The 18,848-nt window shown below is 39.5% G+C and overlaps 1 protein-coding gene across 1 annotated transcript; it reads right to left on the bottom strand.

Moving 5' to 3' along the window:
* Positions 1 to 6,946: 6,946 nt before the first annotated feature.
* On the bottom strand, positions 6,947 to 11,374 carry LOC138903282 (uncharacterized). The gene is made up of 4 exons (XM_070191224.1): positions 11,123 to 11,374; positions 10,657 to 10,981; positions 8,850 to 9,980; positions 6,947 to 7,377 (listed from the first exon to the last, which is right to left on the bottom strand). Exons 1-4 carry the CDS (start codon positions 11,372 to 11,374, stop codon positions 6,947 to 6,949), a joined length of 2,139 nt encoding a protein of 712 aa, XP_070047325.1.
* Positions 11,375 to 18,848: the final 7,474 nt, after the last annotated feature.

Below are 18,848 nucleotides of genomic sequence, written 5' to 3'. Positions count from 1 at the left end.
AGACTAGGGAGTGGTGTACCCTATGTCTAAAATATCATCAACTATGGAGTGGTGTACCTTATGTTGAAAAACATAGCTAGGAATTGGTGTACCCTATACCGGTAATGAGATTAGGGAATAGTATACCCTATGTCTAAAATCATCAACTATGGAGTGGTGTACTCTATATTGGAAAATGCAGCTAGGGATTGGTGTACGCTATACTACCATGATTTTGAATTTTCTCTCCTTTTCTTTTTTGTTGTTGTTGTTGCTGTTGTTTTTCTAAAATATTTTTATTTAGAGAATGAGTAAAATGCGGGATTTTTTTTTGAGAAGACTTCTGTTTTTATTGCGACCAAACGCACATGCAAGTATACGCGGTCGTCAAGTAATAAAGTGACTAAAAGTAGAATTTCAAACTCACGAGGACTTGTGATTAACTATTAACTAAATTAGACTATCCTAATTATCTGAACAATGATTAAACCCAAAAGTAGTGATGCTAAAGTAATTAAACTAAAAAGAAAATAACTAATGAACTTTAAATAGAGGAAGAGCATATTTTTATATTATCAATGTGATGAAAATGATCTAGGATTATGGGCTATCTAAACATTCCTATTGGATTCTTCATCTGAATTGACTAACTAATTTATCCAGTTTATTGGTTAACAATGTTAATATTGCTCATAAGAATCTGTCGAGTTCTTACTCGCCTATTCAAGCTAACCTAACGCCTATATGTCTATGGAATTAGAACTAACAAGAACATATTTACAATTTCTATAAATCAACCAAGTAAGGCAATTAGGTATATGTCTATCCTAACTGCGAATACGTTCCCCGATGCCCAGGTTCAAGAACTTGCCCTACTCAATCTTATGTGAAATCTAGAATTCCACTTTCGAGTTCAATTCTAGATTCATAGATAGTATTCATTTGGTGATCAAGCAATTAAATAATTAAGGGCAAGATTGAATAAATAAACCAATATGATAAATAAAGCAAGCAAAATCAATATCTGAATGACAATCGTCATGAAAGAACCACAACCCTAGAACGTGAAGTTTAGCTCCACATATACATGTTAATCAAACAACAAATCATACAAAAAAATATAAAAATTACTAAGTTTGGTGGAAGAAGATGAAATCTGGCCTCCACGGCGGCTCCTTACTTTCCCTAGGTTGAATCCTTTTCAAAAGGTATGTTAGATGCCCTAAAAGAGGTGTTTTTGACTTATATATTGCATACAAAAGTCGTGGGCCAAAGTTTTCCTTTTCCTTTTTCGAATCAGCTTTAGGGATTGATGATGGGGTGGATGCTTCACGTCCACCTCAGCTTCAACTTCTCAGCATCGCATGTTGGCCATGTGTGGATGCTAAGGCGGATGCCTTATCCCGACTTCACTTCTAAGGGTGTATCAAATACACTTTTTTCCTAGATTGGATGCGGTGCATCCACCCTCTTCTCCTATAGCTGGAGCACCTTTTCTTTATATTTTTGCACTCCAAACATCCTAAATCATCACACACAACTTAATCAGTCATAAAATTAATAATTAATACATTTTGGACATTTTTAACACTAAATAGCACCAAAAAACGGTTAAAACATGGGTAAAGTAAATATTAAAACATATATAAATATGCCCAACATCAGCATGGCTATTTTAGTCTCTGCGCGGTTTCCTTTTGGTTGCACCTGCTTCTTGCAAGGTTGTCTTTGGATTGCACATGTTTCCTGTTTTTCAACAAAGAATAATTGTATTAAGCGCATTTATCTTGCGTCGAACAAGAGCCATATAAATCACTTCTTGCCATCTTTTCTTTTCCTTTATTTTGACACGAAGTCGGACAGAAAGGGATTCAAAGAAAAATAAATAATGGAATGGAGCATGAGTTTAAACAAAAGGTGTCCCTTTCGGGGAACGGATAGAAGGACTTATTTGGGAGTACATATGGACTTCAATGAGCATGACATGCCTTTTGGAGTGGATGCCTAATCTGTGTAAACCGTCCGACCCTAAAAATATATCACAACTTTTGCCTTGAAAACCGAGAAACCTTGCCTAGGACTGTGTTGATGCTATGGCTGCGAGGATCCTCTTTTCGATCTGTAGTGCCCTTTGCGGGTTTTCACCAGCTGACCTCTCTCATTTCTCTTCTCACCATCACCTTGTAGAGCCCTTTGCGGGTTTTTACTAACAAGACTCTCTCATTTTTAATTTTTCTGATCACCATTGCCTTACGATGCCCGTGAGGGTTTTCACCAATAAGACTCTCTCATTTTATTTCTCTCATTTCTTGATGGCTCCAAGTCTAAATATTGTGACCTCCGGCTCCCGAACATTCACGCCGATTGATCAAAAGGACTTGAAAGGGATTTGGGGTAACAGAATACAGATTGAATTGCATCTTTGGAATCTTTCGGCGAAATCAATGCCAAAACGCCATAACTGCTGCCCAATTTCAACTTTTGGGGGAATGTGGATTTTTATTTTGGTGTGACCGAACCTCAGAGTGAGGTTGCCTACGTATCTTTTTGGAATCAGGTCGAACGTAGTTCAATTAACATGAACTCTTTTGATTTTTGTTTTTCTTTTCTTTTTATTTTTTTTTAATATTTCCTTCCAAGTTCCAAAGAGGGTAATCAAAGAAAGGGAACAGGCTCAAAGGGTTTTTGACGGGTTGATGATGTTTGGATAGCGAGAAAGAAAGTCTTCGTCATCCCAATCAAATAGTGTTTAATCTGCGTAACGGGTCAAACATAATATCTTTTGACCGTATCTATATTGACAGTTGTTTCAGGGACATTTTCTTCGATGTCTCCCAAATACAACGTTCATTTTGGTAGAACTCTTATTACAATGTATGGACCTTTCCAATTCGAAGCAAATATTCCTTTAGCTTCTTCATGATGCAGGAGAATCATCTCGGAATGAGTTGCCCCACTTCAAATTTCCCGGGATGCACTTTCCTCTTTTAGGCACGGGCCATCCTTTGTTGGTATAACTGGTGGAAAATTGCGGGCAACTGCTTTTCATGAATCATAGTCAATTATTCCAACCGATTTTTGACCCATTCATCAACCTCGATCTCGGCTTCAACAATGATTCGAAGAGAGGAATCTCGACTTTTGTAGGTATTAAAGCTTCAGTGCCATAAACCAATAAGTAGGGAGAGGCCCCAACTGATGCGCGCACGATTGTGCGATATCCCAATAGTGCAAAAGGTAACTTTCCATGCCACTGTCCAGAACCCCGAACCATTTCCCTGAGAATTTTTTTAATGTTCTTGTTTGCAGCTTCAACGACGTCATTAGCTTTGGGCCGATAAGCGGTAGAATTATGATGCATAATTTTAAATTGTTCGTATACTTCCCTCATCAAGTGGCTATTCAGATTTGTAGCATTGTCTGTAATGATAGTTTTGGGAATACAAAAATGACAAATAATGTTGAAATGCACAAACTCCACCACTACTTTCTTAGTGACTGCTTCAACCCACTTTGTGAAATAGTCAATGGAAACCAAAATGAATTTGTGCCCATTCGAAGCATTCGACTGGATTGGCATAATAACATCTATGCCCAGGCAATGAATGGACAAGGCACTGACATAGGATGCAACTCTGAAGGAAGTGAATGAATCAAGTCATTGTGTATCTGACATTGATGGCAATTTCGAACAGAACAGAAACAATCTTTTTCCATAGTCATCCAATAATAATCTGCCCGGAGGATTTTCTTTGCATGGACATACCCGTTCATGTGAGGCCCACATACTCCTGAATGCACTTTGTTCATGATCCTGTCAGTTTCTCGAGAATCTACACATCTTAACAGATTCAAATCTGGAGTTCTTTTGTACAAGATCTCCCCACTCAAAAAGAAACTACTTGCAAGACTTCTGATAGTTTTCTTTTGATCCCCACTGGCCTGCTCGGGATATTCTTTCATTTTTAAGAACCTTTTGATATCATGATACCATGGCTCACCATATGGCTACATTTCAATTACGTTATAATAACCGTGCCTTTCTCGAACCTGAATTTCCAATGGGTCAATATGAGAATTACCCGAGTACGACAGCATTGGGCCAAAGTAGCTAGTGCATCTGCTAGCTCAGTGTGGAATCGGGGAATATGCTTGAACTCGACAGATTTAAACCATTTACTGAGGTCTTCCACATGTTGCCTATAAAGGATAAGCTTGATGTCCCGAGTTTCCCATTCACCTTGGGCTTGCCGAATAATTCAATCAGAATTGCCCATGAATAATAACTCTTATACAACAGATCAACCGCCATATTTATGCCCATGATGCAGGCTTCATACTCAACAGTGTTGTTTGTGCAAAAGAACCGAAGCCGGGTTGTTGCCGGATAGTGCTGACTTGTGGACGAAATCAGAGTTTCCTCAATCCCTACGCCTTTTGCATTCACAACCCCATAAAAGAACATTTTCTAGGCATTGATGTTCTGTGGAATCACTTCGACCGAGTTTACTTCCTCTAGAAAATAAGTGATTAAGGGTTGGTATTCATCATCGACCGGGTTCTCGGCTAGATGATCCGCCAAGGCTTGAGCTTTCATTGTCGTCCGAGTGACATAGACAATGTCAAATTCGGTGAGCAAGATCTGCCATTTTGCTACATTCCAGTGGGCATCGGCCTCTGGAATATATACTTCAAAGGATCCATTCTGTTTATGAGGTAGGTTGTGTAAGCCAGCAAGTAGTGTCTTAGCTTTTGAAAAACCCAAGTTACGGCGCAACAATTTCTTTCCAACAAAGTGTACTTGACTTCATAACTGGTGAACTTCTTGCTCAGATAATATATGGCTTGTTCTCTTTTCCTAGTTACATCGTGTTTCCCCAGGACACAGCCGAAAGAATTCTCCAGGACTGTCAGATATAAGAACAAAGGTCTTCCTGGTTCGGGCGGAACCAACACCGACGGATTTGGCAGATATTCTTTGATTTTATCAAAAGATTCTTGACACTTATCTATCCATTTGATTGACATGTCTTTCTTCAACAACTTGAATATGGGCTCACAAGTGGTGGTAAGCTGAGAGATGAATCTGCTAATGTAATTCAATCTCCCTAGCAGACTCATAACCTCTTTCTTGCTCTTCGGAGATGGCAAATCCCGAATAGACTTTATCTTTGTCGGATCTAATTCGATGCCTCTCCGTCTGACTATAAACCTCAAAAGTTTCCTAGACGGAACTCTAAATGCATATTTAGTTGGGTTTAATTTCAAATCATACTTGCGCAACCTCTCAAAGAACTTCCTCAGATCTCGCATATGTTCTTCTTGCGTTCTAGATTTAATTATCACATCATCCACATATACCTCAATCTATTGATGCATCATGTCGTGGAAGATTGCAGTCATAGCCCTCATATAGGTTGCCCCGATATTTTTCAGACCAAATGGCATGACCCTATAACAGTAAGTGCCCCAAGGTGAGGTAAAAATAGTCTTTTCTATATCTTCTTCATCCATCAGAACCTGGTGATACCCAACATAACAATCCACGAAAGACTGTATCTCGTGTTTAGCACAATTGTCAACAAAAATGTGGATGTTCTGGAATGGAAAGTTGTCCTTGTGATTCGCCTTGTTCAAATACTGATAATCAACACAAACTCGGATTTTCCCATCTTTCTTTGGCACTGGAACCACATTGGCCAACAACGTGGTGTATCGGACTACTCGGATCACACCGACTTTCAATTATTTTGTGACTTCTTCCTTAATCATATCGCTGATGTCGGTTTTGAACTTTCTTTGCTTCTCCCAGACAAGGGAATAATCGGGATATGTAGGCAGTTTGTGTACCACCAAATCAACACTCAACCTTGGCATATCATCATAAGACCATGCAAATACGTCTTTGAATTCAAACAAAAGTTGGATCATGGCATCTCTAGTTCACTCATCAACGTGAATGATCATCTTGGTTTCTCAGATCTCTTCTGCATTGCCCTAATTAACTAGCTTAGTTTTATTTATGTTTCGCTTAGGCTTATTCTCAAATTGTTCAAATTCTGGATTTATTTAAAGCCTCATCTTTGTCATATTCTGGCTCTTGATTCATTGTTTCAAAATTAGACAACATTTTAGGATCTGAGCATGAAGTCTGCAAGCATGTATATAAACGATGAAATATTGATTTCAATTCATTGAAATGAAAGATAGAAGGGTTTACATAAGAATTTAAAGACGGTAAAGTAAAAACATTCGAGTTACACCCTGAAATAACACGTAATGCAGAAAAGATAGCAAGATTAAACTACCAAAATTCCCGTCTGACGGGGAATGGGGTTGCCTCCCAGTTCCGTAGTTTGAAATCTTGTCCCATATACTGCACCTTGGCATGACTCGTGCCTTCCCCTGACTGGACCATGTGGGATTCATATAACATTGGTTTCAAAGCTCCGTAGATATCATCAATTTCTTCAGCCGTGAAGGCCTCTTCTTCTTCCTCAACATACTTTTGTTTGACAAATGATCGGGCGAGATATGGGATGGACTGTGACAGGATCCACCTATTTTCTTTGTGTTTGTCAGCCCATGTTTTGTCAGTCGTTATAGCTCGAAAACCCAACCCAAAAAACTTCTCACTGACGACCGGGGAAATGGGCTCAATAATGCCCTGCAGAGATGCTCCGAGCCCCTTGTACCCATATCTGATCATTTGAGTGGCAATCATAATTGAAGCATTAGACAAACAAGGTTGAGGTAGTGGGCCCCCCTTTTCCAACTGGTCACCGACCACAATTTCAAAAGCTTGATACACGATGTTCTGACTACCTTCCCTGGCTTCAAGACACGGGACTGAGAGGTCCCGGTAAATAGATTGCTCGTCTTCTCCATGGACAACAATTTCCCGATTGTCATACTCAAACTTGACCATCTGACGGAGAGTGGACGGAAAAGCTCCGACGGCCTGAATCTATGGTCTGCCAAGAAGGTAATTGTACGAGGTTTCCATGTCCAAGACTTGGAAAGTCACCTCAAAGTCCACAGGGACAATAGTTAAGACTAGATCAATTTCTCCGATTGTATCCCTCTTAACCCTATTGAAAGCTCGTACACAGACATTGTTGGCCCAAATTATTTCTATATCGATTTCTATCCTCTGGAGCATTGAGGGGGGACAAATATCTACTCCAGACTCACCATCCAGTGTCACCCTTTTCACATAGTAACCCTCATATTTAACGGTCAGGTGGAGGGCTTTGTTGTGGGCAACTCCCTCTGCAGGCAAATCATCACGGTTGCATGAGATCTTATTGACCTCGAAAAATGTCTCGGACATTCTTTCCAACTGTGCAGCAATAGTTTCAACTGGGAAATACGCTTCATATAAAGTTTTGAGGACCACTTTTCAGTGTTCATCTAAACTCAATAATAGAGATAGAAGTGAGATCTGAGAGGGAGTCTTCTGGAGTTGGTCGACTGTCGAGTAATCTGAAGTTTTTATTTTCTTAAAGAACTCTTTCGCTTCTTCATTTCTTACGAGTTTCTTGGGTGGCATCTGGTTGTCCTGTTTTGTTTAGCTTTCCTCAGCTCATCCAAGGTATAGTACCTCCTAAATCGAGTTATCTCATTTACTTCCCTAATAATTTATTTCCCTTTGTTAGTAACCACTGTTCTGTTGTAGTTCCAAGGGACTGTGTTAGGATCTTTCATTGGTCTCTATGGTGTGGGGCTGATAACCATGGGCTCAGTTAGCCTTGGTGAAATTATTGCCCCCCGCACCACATGTGTTCCCTTCGGTACGTACAACCTTGGCACGTTCAAGGTAACTTTCTTTTCATCAAACTTCTTTGGAGTGCTAAGGACAAAATATTTGGAATATAAAGAGCCAAATCCTTGGCAGGTGCCGGCTCAGCTTTCGTTGCAATGGCTTGAGGGACTGGAGCTATTTGTTTTTCAGTTTTTATCGGTTTTACAAGTTGTAGTAAACCCAATTAGATTAACTTCTGGAGCAAACTCGAGAATGATTCACCAAATGGCTTATCTTCATCATATTCTGGCTCTTGATTCATTATTTTGAAATTAGATAGCATTTTAGGATCTGAGCATGAAGTCCGCAAGCATGTCATATTATTAAAGTCCGTATTATTAGAACTGGAAAGCAAATAGTAAGAAAATAGCAAAATTAGAAAAAGAAATAGAGACATCTATGAACGATGAAATATTGATTTCATTTCATTGAAATGAAAGATATAAGGGTTTACATAAGAATTTAAAGATAGTAAGGTAAAAACATCGATTTACACCCTGAAATAACCCGTAAAGTAGAAAAGATAGCAAGACTAAACTACCGGAATTCCCGCCTGACGAAGAATGGTGTAGCCTCCTAGTTCTCTAGTTTGAAATCTTGTCCCATATACTGCACCTCGGGATGGCTCGTGCCTTCCCCTGACTTAACCATGTGGGATTCATATAGCATTTATTTCAAAGCTCCGTAGATATCATCAATTTCTTCAGCCGTGCAGGCCTCTTCTTCTTCCTCAACATACTTTTGTTTGACAAATGATCGGGCGAGATATGGGATGGAATGTGATAGGATCCACCTATTTTCTTTGTGTTTGTCAGCCCATGTTTTGTCAGTCGTTATAGCTCGAAAACCCAACCCAAAAAACTTCTCAATGACGACCGGGGAAATGGGCTCAGTAATGCCTTGCAGAGATGCTCCGATCCCCTTTCCGGGCTTGTACCCATTTCTGATCATTTGAGTGGCAATCATAATTGAAGCATTAGACAAACAGGTTCGAGGTAGTGGGCCCCCCTTGTCCAACTGGTCAACGACCACAATTTCAAAAGCTTGTTACAGATATGCTCACTACCTTCCCTGGCATCAAAACACAGGACTGAGGGGTCTCGGTAAATAGATTGCTCGTCTTCTCCATGAACAATGATTTCCTGATTGTCATACTTAAACTTGACCATCTGATGGAGAGTGGATGGAATAGCCCCGACGGCGTGAATCCATGGTCTGCCAAGAAGGAAATTGTACGAGGTTTCCATGTCCAAGACATGGAAAGTCACCTCAAAGTCCACAGGGACAATAGTTAAGACTAGATCAATTTCTCCGATTTTATCCCTCTTAACCCCATTGAAAGCTCGTACATAGACATTGTTGGCCCGAATTCTTTCTGTATCGATTTCCATTCTCTGGAGCGTTGAGATAGGACAAATATCTACTCCAGACCCGCCATCCAGCATCACCCTTTTCACATAGTAGCCCTCATATTTAACAGTCAGGTGAAGGACTTTATTGTGGGCAACTCCCTCTGCAGGGAAATCATCACGGCTGAATGAGATCTTATTGAACTCAAAAAATGTCTCGGCCATTCTTTCCAAATGTGCAACAGTAGTTTCAACTGGGAAATACGCTATATTCAAAGTTTTGAGGAATATTTTTTGGTGTTCATCTAATCTCAATAATAGAGATAGAAGTGAGATCTGAGAGGGAGTCTTCTGGAGTTGGTCGACTGTCGAGTAATCTGAAGTTATCATTTTATTAAAGAACTCCTCCGCTTCTTCATTTCTCACGAGTTTCTTGGGTGGCATCTGGTTGTCCTTGTTTTGTTTGGCTTTCCTCATCTCATCCGGGGTATAGTACCTCCCAGACCGAGTTATCTCATTTACTTCCCCAATAATTTCTTTCCCCTTGTAAGTAACCACGGTTATGTTGTAGTTCCAAAGGACTGTGTTAGGATCTTTCATTGGTCTCTGTGGTGTGAGATTGATAACCATGGGCTCAGTCAGCCTTGGTGAAATTATCGGCCCCCGCACCACATGTATTCCCTTCGGTACATACAACCTTGGCACGTTCAAGGTAAATTTCTTTTCATCAAACTTCTTTGGAGTGCTAAGGACAAAGTGTTCTTTCCTCGGAGCTTTTGGAATATAAAAAACCAAATCCTTGGCAGATACCCGCTCAGCTTTCGTTGCAATGTCTTGAGGGACCAGAGCTATTTATTTTTAAGTTTTATCAGTTTTACTACCGCTTTAGGTTCTTCCTCCGAATTAGCGATATCAATAATGGCCTTCAGCACCGGGTCAAATTCTTTGTCATCACAGATCATACCGATAACTGGCCCATTATTATAAGCATGCAATGGATTATTGATCATATTGGGAGCCTCTTCGTCCCCCAGAACAATTTGTTTTGCTTCAATCAAGTCTTAAACTACCCTCTTGAGGGTCCGTCAATCCTCTGTATCATGGCCTACCACCCCTAAATGGTATGCACATTTGGCATCAGCCCTGTATGTTGGAGATTCAGGATTTGGCCGATTCGGAGCCACAGGTTGCAGTAAACCCAATTGGATTAACATCTGGAGCAAACTCGAGTATGATTCACCAAATGGGGTGAAGTGGTTTCTTCTGGGAGGCTCTCAGGGACATGGATTATACTAAGGTTTATTTTGTGGTGGGTGAGGATTATATGGAGCTTTGTAAGGATGGGTATTTCTGGTAGATGGAGCTCGGTTTTGATTGTAGTTTTGTTGAGTCAGCGTGTAGGGTTATGCATTCATCACCGCATATGGAGGTGGTGCCACGACGTATGAAGCATCATGGTACGGGTAATAATGTTGTGGGGCTTGGGTGTCATATAAAACTGGTTAAATGATCTGCGAGACCCACTTGAGCTTGAAGCCATCATGACTCCCTCTTCTCTCTTTTTTCGATTGGCCAGACCCCCCGAACCATTCCAGATGGCTTGTGATGTAGATTTAAGGGCTTCATGACTCAATAGATGTCCTATTTTTAACCCATTTTCAACTATTTCCCCAATATTTATGGCTTCAGCAAATGTCTTTCCTATGGCAGACATCATGTTCTCAAAATAATCAGTCGCTTGGGCTTGCAAGAAAATCGTGACCATATCAGTCTTATCTATTAGAGGCTTCACACGGGTGGCTTGCTCATGCCACTTAGCAGTATAATTACGAAAACATTCCGTGGATTTCTTTTTCAGATTAGATAAGGAGTTTCAATCCAGAACAATATCCACATTGTATTGGAATTGGCAGACAAAATCTCTGGCAAGGTCATCCCATACGTGTCAGTGAGCGATTTCCTGGTCCACGTACCATTAAGAGGTTCCCACCAGACTCTCTCCAAAGTATGCCATTAGAAGTTGCTCTTTTCCACCAGCCCCTCTTAGCTGATTGCAGTACCTTTTCAAATGAGCAATCGGGTCTCTGTGCCGGTCGTACTTTTTGAATTTCGGCATCTTGAAACCAGCCGGAAAATGGACATATGGAAACATGCACAAGTCGGAGTAGGAGACACTCTTTTGTCCACTCACGCCATGTATGTTCTTCAAACTCTTCTCCAAGCTTTTCATTTTTCGAGCCATTTCTTCCTGCTAGAGATTTTTAACTGTTCTTTCTGGTTCAGCCAGAAGCTCATAATGTGGATGTTGGGTGTACGAGTCCGGGATGATGTAAGTCATATCCTGCTGAAATTAGGGGCCTTGGAATGTGAATGTCGTAGGTTCAAAATATGTCCTGAACATGGTTGGTTCCGCCGTAGTGAAGACATGCACCGTAGAGAACAATGCTGGAGGTGCTCTGGAAATCGGTGCCTAGGGGAGAATCACAGAAGGCATATCGGGAAAGTTAGCTGACATAGGAGGGTACCCATATGGGATAAACAGGTTGGTCATAGGGACGTTGGTCGCCCCACCCGACCTTGGGATCAAATCAGAGAATCTAGGAATTGCACTTGGCGGTTCCTTACCATTAGACTAGGTGTCCCACATTTCCAACATGCTTAGACGCAACATCTTATTCTTTTCAATAGTTGTTGATTCTGGTTGTGAAATTGCTGATGTCGGGCTATCCTCAGGTTTGATAATGTGTAGATTATTTTTAGAGGCCATCGAACCTTTCCTTTGGATCTTGTGAAGTAGTGATAGGAAGCCAGATTAACAACAAAAACCAACCAACTAAATTGAACCTGGCTAATTTCACGCATAACAATCTTGTTAGTTTTGAAATATTTAACAGATAGGAAATAACACGTTGGGATGCAATGCACGTAAATAGTTAAATGTTGCTACCATGCGTTTGCAACTGTTACGTGTTTCATCTCGGCTTTATTGCCCCCTTTTCATTCTATGCCTCTTTTCATTCATGCTCTCCTTTTATTTTCTACCACTCTATTTTATTTTCTTTGTTTTGCCGCTCCTGATTTTTTTCTTTTTTATATTTTATCGCTCTTTGTCTTTCTCTTTTGATTTTGTCACTCTTTGTCTTCTTTTCTTTGTCTGTTTTTCTCAATTTCTCTCTCTTTTTGTTGATGTTTCTCTCTGTTTTGTTTATAGTTATGATCGCATCTGATGGGAATTGCCTACGTATCATGACGCTGCATGAATCAGACCATTACGTAGTTTAAGGAATAAATGTAAAATGAAAAGTAAAGGAATTTTTGGGGTTTTCAATATTTCATTAATAAAATCTTTTTGGGTTTTTCATTACAAAGACTCGAAAACATCAACAACTGATTTTAAAATGAAAACATACACACTCGAAGCAAAATAACAACATACTAGAAATGGATGAAGGACAAATAGACTCGACGCGAGAAAAAGTAAACTAGAGACTCGATGACTAAACAATTAAAAGCACAGATGACTCTCAAACTTTACTCCAGGGGCCCGGGTGATATCAGTCGGTCTCGGAGCGGGACCGCTTGTAACCTCATCATGAAGGAACTCTAGGTCGGCCATGACCTGGCGAGCAAAGGACAACACTAAAGCAAAGAACATAGCTTTAGTCATATTTTCACACTCATTGCATTTTATCGCAGTGTAGTCAGTTATTTCTTTGATTCTGAGCTTAGTAGCACTCTTCTCCCGGAGAAATCATCCAATCTACTATTCTCGAACTTCCACTACTTGCCTAGCTTTTCCCTCTGTGCATCAAACCCCTTGGACTGCTGATCCAACGCCTCTTCCAGGTCACCCAATTCTTTCCCGAGGGCAACAACCTCTTTGTCATGACGTTTCTTCATCTGTTGCGACAACCTCACGCGGTCATTTACCTCCCCTCTTAGTTGACAAATCTTTACCTTGGCTTTTCCTACTGCCTTTTCAGTACTTTCAAGAGTGGCATCATAATCTTGCATTTTCTCTAGCAAGCTAGCAATAGTTCTTTGGTCTTTCTAATTTTTGGTCGGCACTTCAGAGGCTTTCTTCATCTGTTGAAGCTAAGCACAGAGGGCTTCATTCTCATGGATCAAACTTTTCTTTTTACCTTCAGCCTCTTGCGCTTGTAAGTCATTTGAGATTTTTCAGCTTTTCTTCTAAGGCGAGAATAGTTTCTTGGTATCCCTTTTCCTTTTCACCCCAGGCCAAATGTTTTTGGATTTTATCATCAAAAGCCTGAACATGCAGCCATTTTGCGGGCCTTTCGGGCTCGGGCTCGGGCTCGGGCTCAGGCTCATCATCTACACGAAACCTTTTCCCAAACCACATAGCATAACCCGGATCAACCTCACCTCTTGCAGGATCCGGCACCTGGGTATCATCTTTCAGGTACCGGCAGCCATCCTAAATTTGTTAGATTAAGGTCTCGGGGAGTGGGGCTTCTAAGTGTAGCTCAATTACTTGCACACATAAATCTTCATCCTCAGGCACTACTTGGTACCTTCCTAAGTTTCTCAGAACTATTTGTGGCGCATAGGGTTGGATGCTTCTCTAAATCAACAACAAAAAACTTTTCAAGGTCGACATGTGTATCACCTCTCTTACCAGGAGCCATCCCAAAGTCCACTCAATTTGACTTGCGTTTCAAGATCATAGGTGAGAAATCCATGCTTCCACCCCTTATAGGGAGTTGTAATCTTTACTCTTTCTTCGTAACTCCCAATGAGGTTGTTCTTGCTTGGGCCATAGCTCATAAGCTTGGGGTGATGTCGGAGATGCTCAATGCAACAAAACATTACACCCTTCGAAGAACTTTGCCCCAGACATACACAAAGTCAATGCCCGATAAATGTATGATATAATGATCGGGTCAATAGTGTGATGTTCTTTGGTGGTGAGGACCTGTACAACCCTGACTATGCAGGCATCAATTGTCCGCTCCTTATTTGGGAAAACCATAATTCCCAGGAACACCACTATGAAGGCGAATCGATGGTAAATCTGCCATGTGTCCTTATTCTGCCATGGTTGCCCGAACCTAGAGTACAAGAAGTGGAAAGAACAACACCCTCTAACTATATTGGTCTTTCTGATTTGCTTACTAATATTCAGAAGATCGAAGAATTGATGCACAGAGAGAGCCCTTGGGAATATAAGTTCCTGGTTTCTCAAATCTCTGCTGAAATTGGAATATCCTGCTATCTCTTCTAAGGTCGGAGTAAGATCAAAATTCGAGAAGCGGAAGACATTGTGATCGGGATCCCAAAAGGTCACTATTGCCTCAATCAAATCGTCTTGTGGTTTACCTTTCATAATATCGGTGAGGGCGCCCAGATGCTTTGCTACCCATTCCTTACCATCTTTTCCCAAGTCATACCACCACATCTGAAGCTGAAGTGGAGCCTGGTCTACAACCGTTAATGGTATGTTCTAGACAGTGCTCATTTTGTAATTGTGGACGGTTAATGTTATGGTTGACACTAGTTTCAAAAGACAAAACCAAAGGACTCTTTTTGCAAAATAACCTCTTGTACATTACCCAAATTCTAAGAAAAGTCAAAGGGGTGGCTATTTGTGCAATATTGGCAAGGGAAAGGGAGGCTATTTTTGCAACTATGGTCCCTTCATTTTTCTAAGGAAAGATTTAAGATCGGGGGGAGGGAGTTACAGTAAAAGTGACGCCCAATTGATAGATATGTCCGTTCTTGCGAGAACAGCCCTTCGATAATTTTAAAGATGTTCTAAGGCTATTTCGACAAAAATGGCTCAGGATGCAACTGAAGCTGGTTTAGCTTACTTATTTGACCAAAACACTGGACACCTTTCTTTCTTTCTTGTTATTTTTGCAAAAATGAGGTCGAACCCTATGAAGGTTGCCTACGTATCTCACATCCGGTGAGAATCAGACCTGCGTAGTTCGGTCAGTTTTGACAAAACATGGGAAACATGACATTTGAAAATTTGGCTTATTTTGAAATGACCTTTCTTTTCTTTTTTCAAAAATTCGGCAAAGTTTCGGGATATTTTAAAATACCGGGATTGTTTGAAAACCGGATGAATTTTCTCTCTCCTACCTCTCACTCCTGGTTTTTTCTTGAGTTTCTATTCCTATTTTATGAGTTGGTCAACATGCACACCAGATCAAACAAAATGTACAAGTAACACGTAGGATGCATCATGATGGTCTTTTATTTCGGGTACACCTGTCCTAGACGGACCCAACCCATATGTTGAGTCCCCAAAGTCAAATGCACGTGATACAAACAAACGTTCCTACTAGGGATCCGGTATGAGGCTATGTTATCTAAGTTTTAATCTTGGGGAGAGTGTTTTAGACCTGACTTACCCAAGCGAACAACTCAAGCCGAGGTGGGGGCAACGTACCGGGAGCACGAAAGTCTACCCGGCCTAGTTACTGACCCATACTCGTTCTAATTGGTAACAAAAAAGTGGGCCACACTCACTTATGCACCAATAGTCCAGAAGACTCAGAAGGGAGGCGTAAGAAGGCAGTTTATACAGTTCAAATAATATCAAAGCGGTAAATGAGCGGTAATTAGCACATTAAACTCACAAATACAGTAATATCAATAATCAAGAAAGCCAAGTATAGATCACATTACAACATCGAATACTGAACCCTGTACCAGAGATTCTAGGTTCGATCCCCAGCAGAGTCACCAGAGCTATCACACCTCCTTTTTACGTGGAAAATGAGTTTTTCCAATTAAAGTGACATTATTTGAAATGGAAATATTTATTTTAATTAGAGTCGTCACTTGGAATAATTCTTATGGTGTCCCAAGTCACTGGTTTATTTGTTAAAATCCCAAATCAAGAAAATTGACTTTGTTTAAGTCCGCGAAATCAGAAGACCAAGTAAGAAATTTTGTTAACCCGGGAGAAGGTGTTAGGCACTCCCAATATTCCGTAGTTTTAGCGTGGTCTCTTTTAATCATACCTGGCTTAATAATATAATTATTATGTATTTTTAAATCCTATGTGTATCTTTACCTTTTACTGATTTTTAATTACTTGATTATGGCATTGTAGAATTATCTTGAAACGAATCACGTGTGCGTGTTTCCTTTTTGTTTAGTGTGCTAAAATCATGTCATGCGTATGTATACACAATTAATAACACTTTATTATTATTAAGATTTTTTGGCCAAAGTCGCGCGAACACGTACTTTAATTTATTTTGGGAATCATAATTATGTTACGCGAATGTATACACAATCACGATAATAAATCAAACCGCACTTAAAGCAAGCTACGGTGTTCAAATTGATCTTCTAAGATTTGAGATAAAGTGTTGAGGCCCAAGAGTTATGGATTTATTTGGAGAAGCATGTTTACTAGTACGTTGCTTAACTAATTTAGAGTATGGTATTTCTTTGATTTTAGATATAATGTATCCAAAATAGTTTTTCAAAACTGAGTGCATAGCCGACACCATAGTAAGCCAATTACTAAGTTTTACACTATATTTTGTGCTCTTAGCGAATTAATTGAATAGAAATCAATCTGGCCCAAGACGTTATATAGACCAGGAGGAAATAAAGAATGGGCTAGTGGACTGTGAGTCAGATGGATTTCAATGGATGAAATCCAAAGCCCAACTAGCTTTAGAAAATTGGCCTAGCACGCATAACCCATTTATTGGGTCATCTTCACAAGTCTAACTCAATTAGAGCTTCAAACATATTGAAACAAATCTGAAATTTAAACAACCCTTGCAAATCAAACTTCAAACCTTGATTACAATTAAAAATCAAGTTGAATTGAAATTATTACTTTACATATCCAAATTACTCCTGCAATTTCTAACATGCAGCAGTGGAATCGCGAATCCAGGGTGTGGTTTGGAGCCCTTCACAGTACAAATTTGACCAACTGGTGGTCAAAATCAGGAACTCAGCTGTCTAATTATCAACACAAATAGTAAACTAATTACTCCAGATACCACTTGATTCTAACTCATCACTAAATAATCAAACTGGAGTGTTTAAAGTCTATGGGTGATACAAGTAATGATAGGCCAAGGAAATCACAAGTAGCAACAAGTTAACAGATGAACCAATGTATCTGACTAAGATCAACACTCATTCGTTGATTTCAAACAAATAATCACAGGTTGTGCTTATGCGACATACTACCAATTAAATTTTCAGAGTATCCAATGGATTCATATTTGACTATGTAAGGTCTTCACATATATATATGGCAGATAACAAGTTAAAACAAACAAATCCAATGAAACAGTGAAGAAAATAGCAGGAAAATAATCATGATTTTGTATTAACTCAAATCTGAAGACATCGGTGTAAAATAAACATACCGAATTACGCAAGGACTAATTTAAAGAGTAAAGACTGCCAAATAAAGGCTGAATCAGACAGATTTGAGATAGAAGAAGAAGAGATTAGCAGGTTCACTAGTAAGGCAGCAGCAAATAGCTTCAATTCCAGATTAAAAAAAATCGGCTTTGGAACCCTAGAAGACAATATAGAATACCCTTTTCAATCAACATCAACAACTAATTGATTCTCACTATGAAAATCAGCCTAAACCTTTTTGTTTTTGTGTTTTTCCTCTCAATTTTTTAAAGCTAGAAAAATCATATCTCAGAAAAAAAGATTTTGAATTCTAAAATCCTCACTTTCAGCTCTGCGTATGAAAAGAATGAAGAGAGAAGAATCTGAATTCTGTCTCAATAAGTGTATGCAGATGGGGCCATAAAATGAGGGTGTGAGTCTGTCTTATATGCAAAATGAGAGAATATCTCAAAAATTGTGCAGCCGTGAATTTGGGGAAAATGCATCTTTTGTAATAGATTTTTGCATAGCTGTTTTTCATATTATTCTTTCCTGTTTTTTGTTCTTTTTTTTCCTGTTATTTACCCTCTAAGACCAGCACCCGACCCCATTTTCCTTCCCTTTCTTTGTACTTTAGTCCTTTCTAGAAGCTTCCTAAATCAGTTACCAAAAGATTGTTTTAATCGAACTTCCCCAATTAACCAATGTATTAACTTTTATTTACCACTTTACTATTACCTCTTCTTAACTTCAAACATCATAAACCCTAGAATGAGCCCAGATCGAATGACCTCAAACCCGCTGCCCAGGCCTAACCTTCCATTTCTCTCAATCAAACCCAAATCAAGCTATCAATATTAAAACCTTGTCTTAAATAATCTGTAGATATGGTATAACCAAATGAAACAGAGATTCAAATCAAATGAATTGTAAATCAACGATTAACAACAAACAATCAAACAATCAATACCTAAGAATATACATGTGGGCCTAGTTGACTAATAATTACGAAAACTAAACTTCCAGAACAAATATAAGGCAAACAATTAACTAGGTGAAGAACAAAAGTTTCAAACAAACAGAGGTGTGGAGATATACATGATTGGACCTTAAGCTAAACGAAAAAGATGATTTCACAAGAACTGTCCAGTCAACTAGATTTGGAACGGACCTTGGTGGCTTCGAAATGAGCCAAACTAACACAAACCGATTGCTCTCATCAAGAGCAATTGATTCACGTGAGTTTAAGCCAAAACGAATCAACAATTACTAAAGAAATTAGAAACGGGACAAAACTAGGGTTTCGACATTTCTTAGATCTAAAAATCAATAAAACCTAGGGTATTTTTTTTTATAGAACTCAT

Source organism: Nicotiana tomentosiformis, chromosome 12 (assembly GCF_000390325.3).
Source record: "Nicotiana tomentosiformis chromosome 12, ASM39032v3, whole genome shotgun sequence".
Taxonomy (NCBI): Eukaryota; Viridiplantae; Streptophyta; class Magnoliopsida; order Solanales; family Solanaceae; genus Nicotiana; species Nicotiana tomentosiformis.
This window is presented reverse-complemented; position numbering and strand designations above follow the sequence as displayed.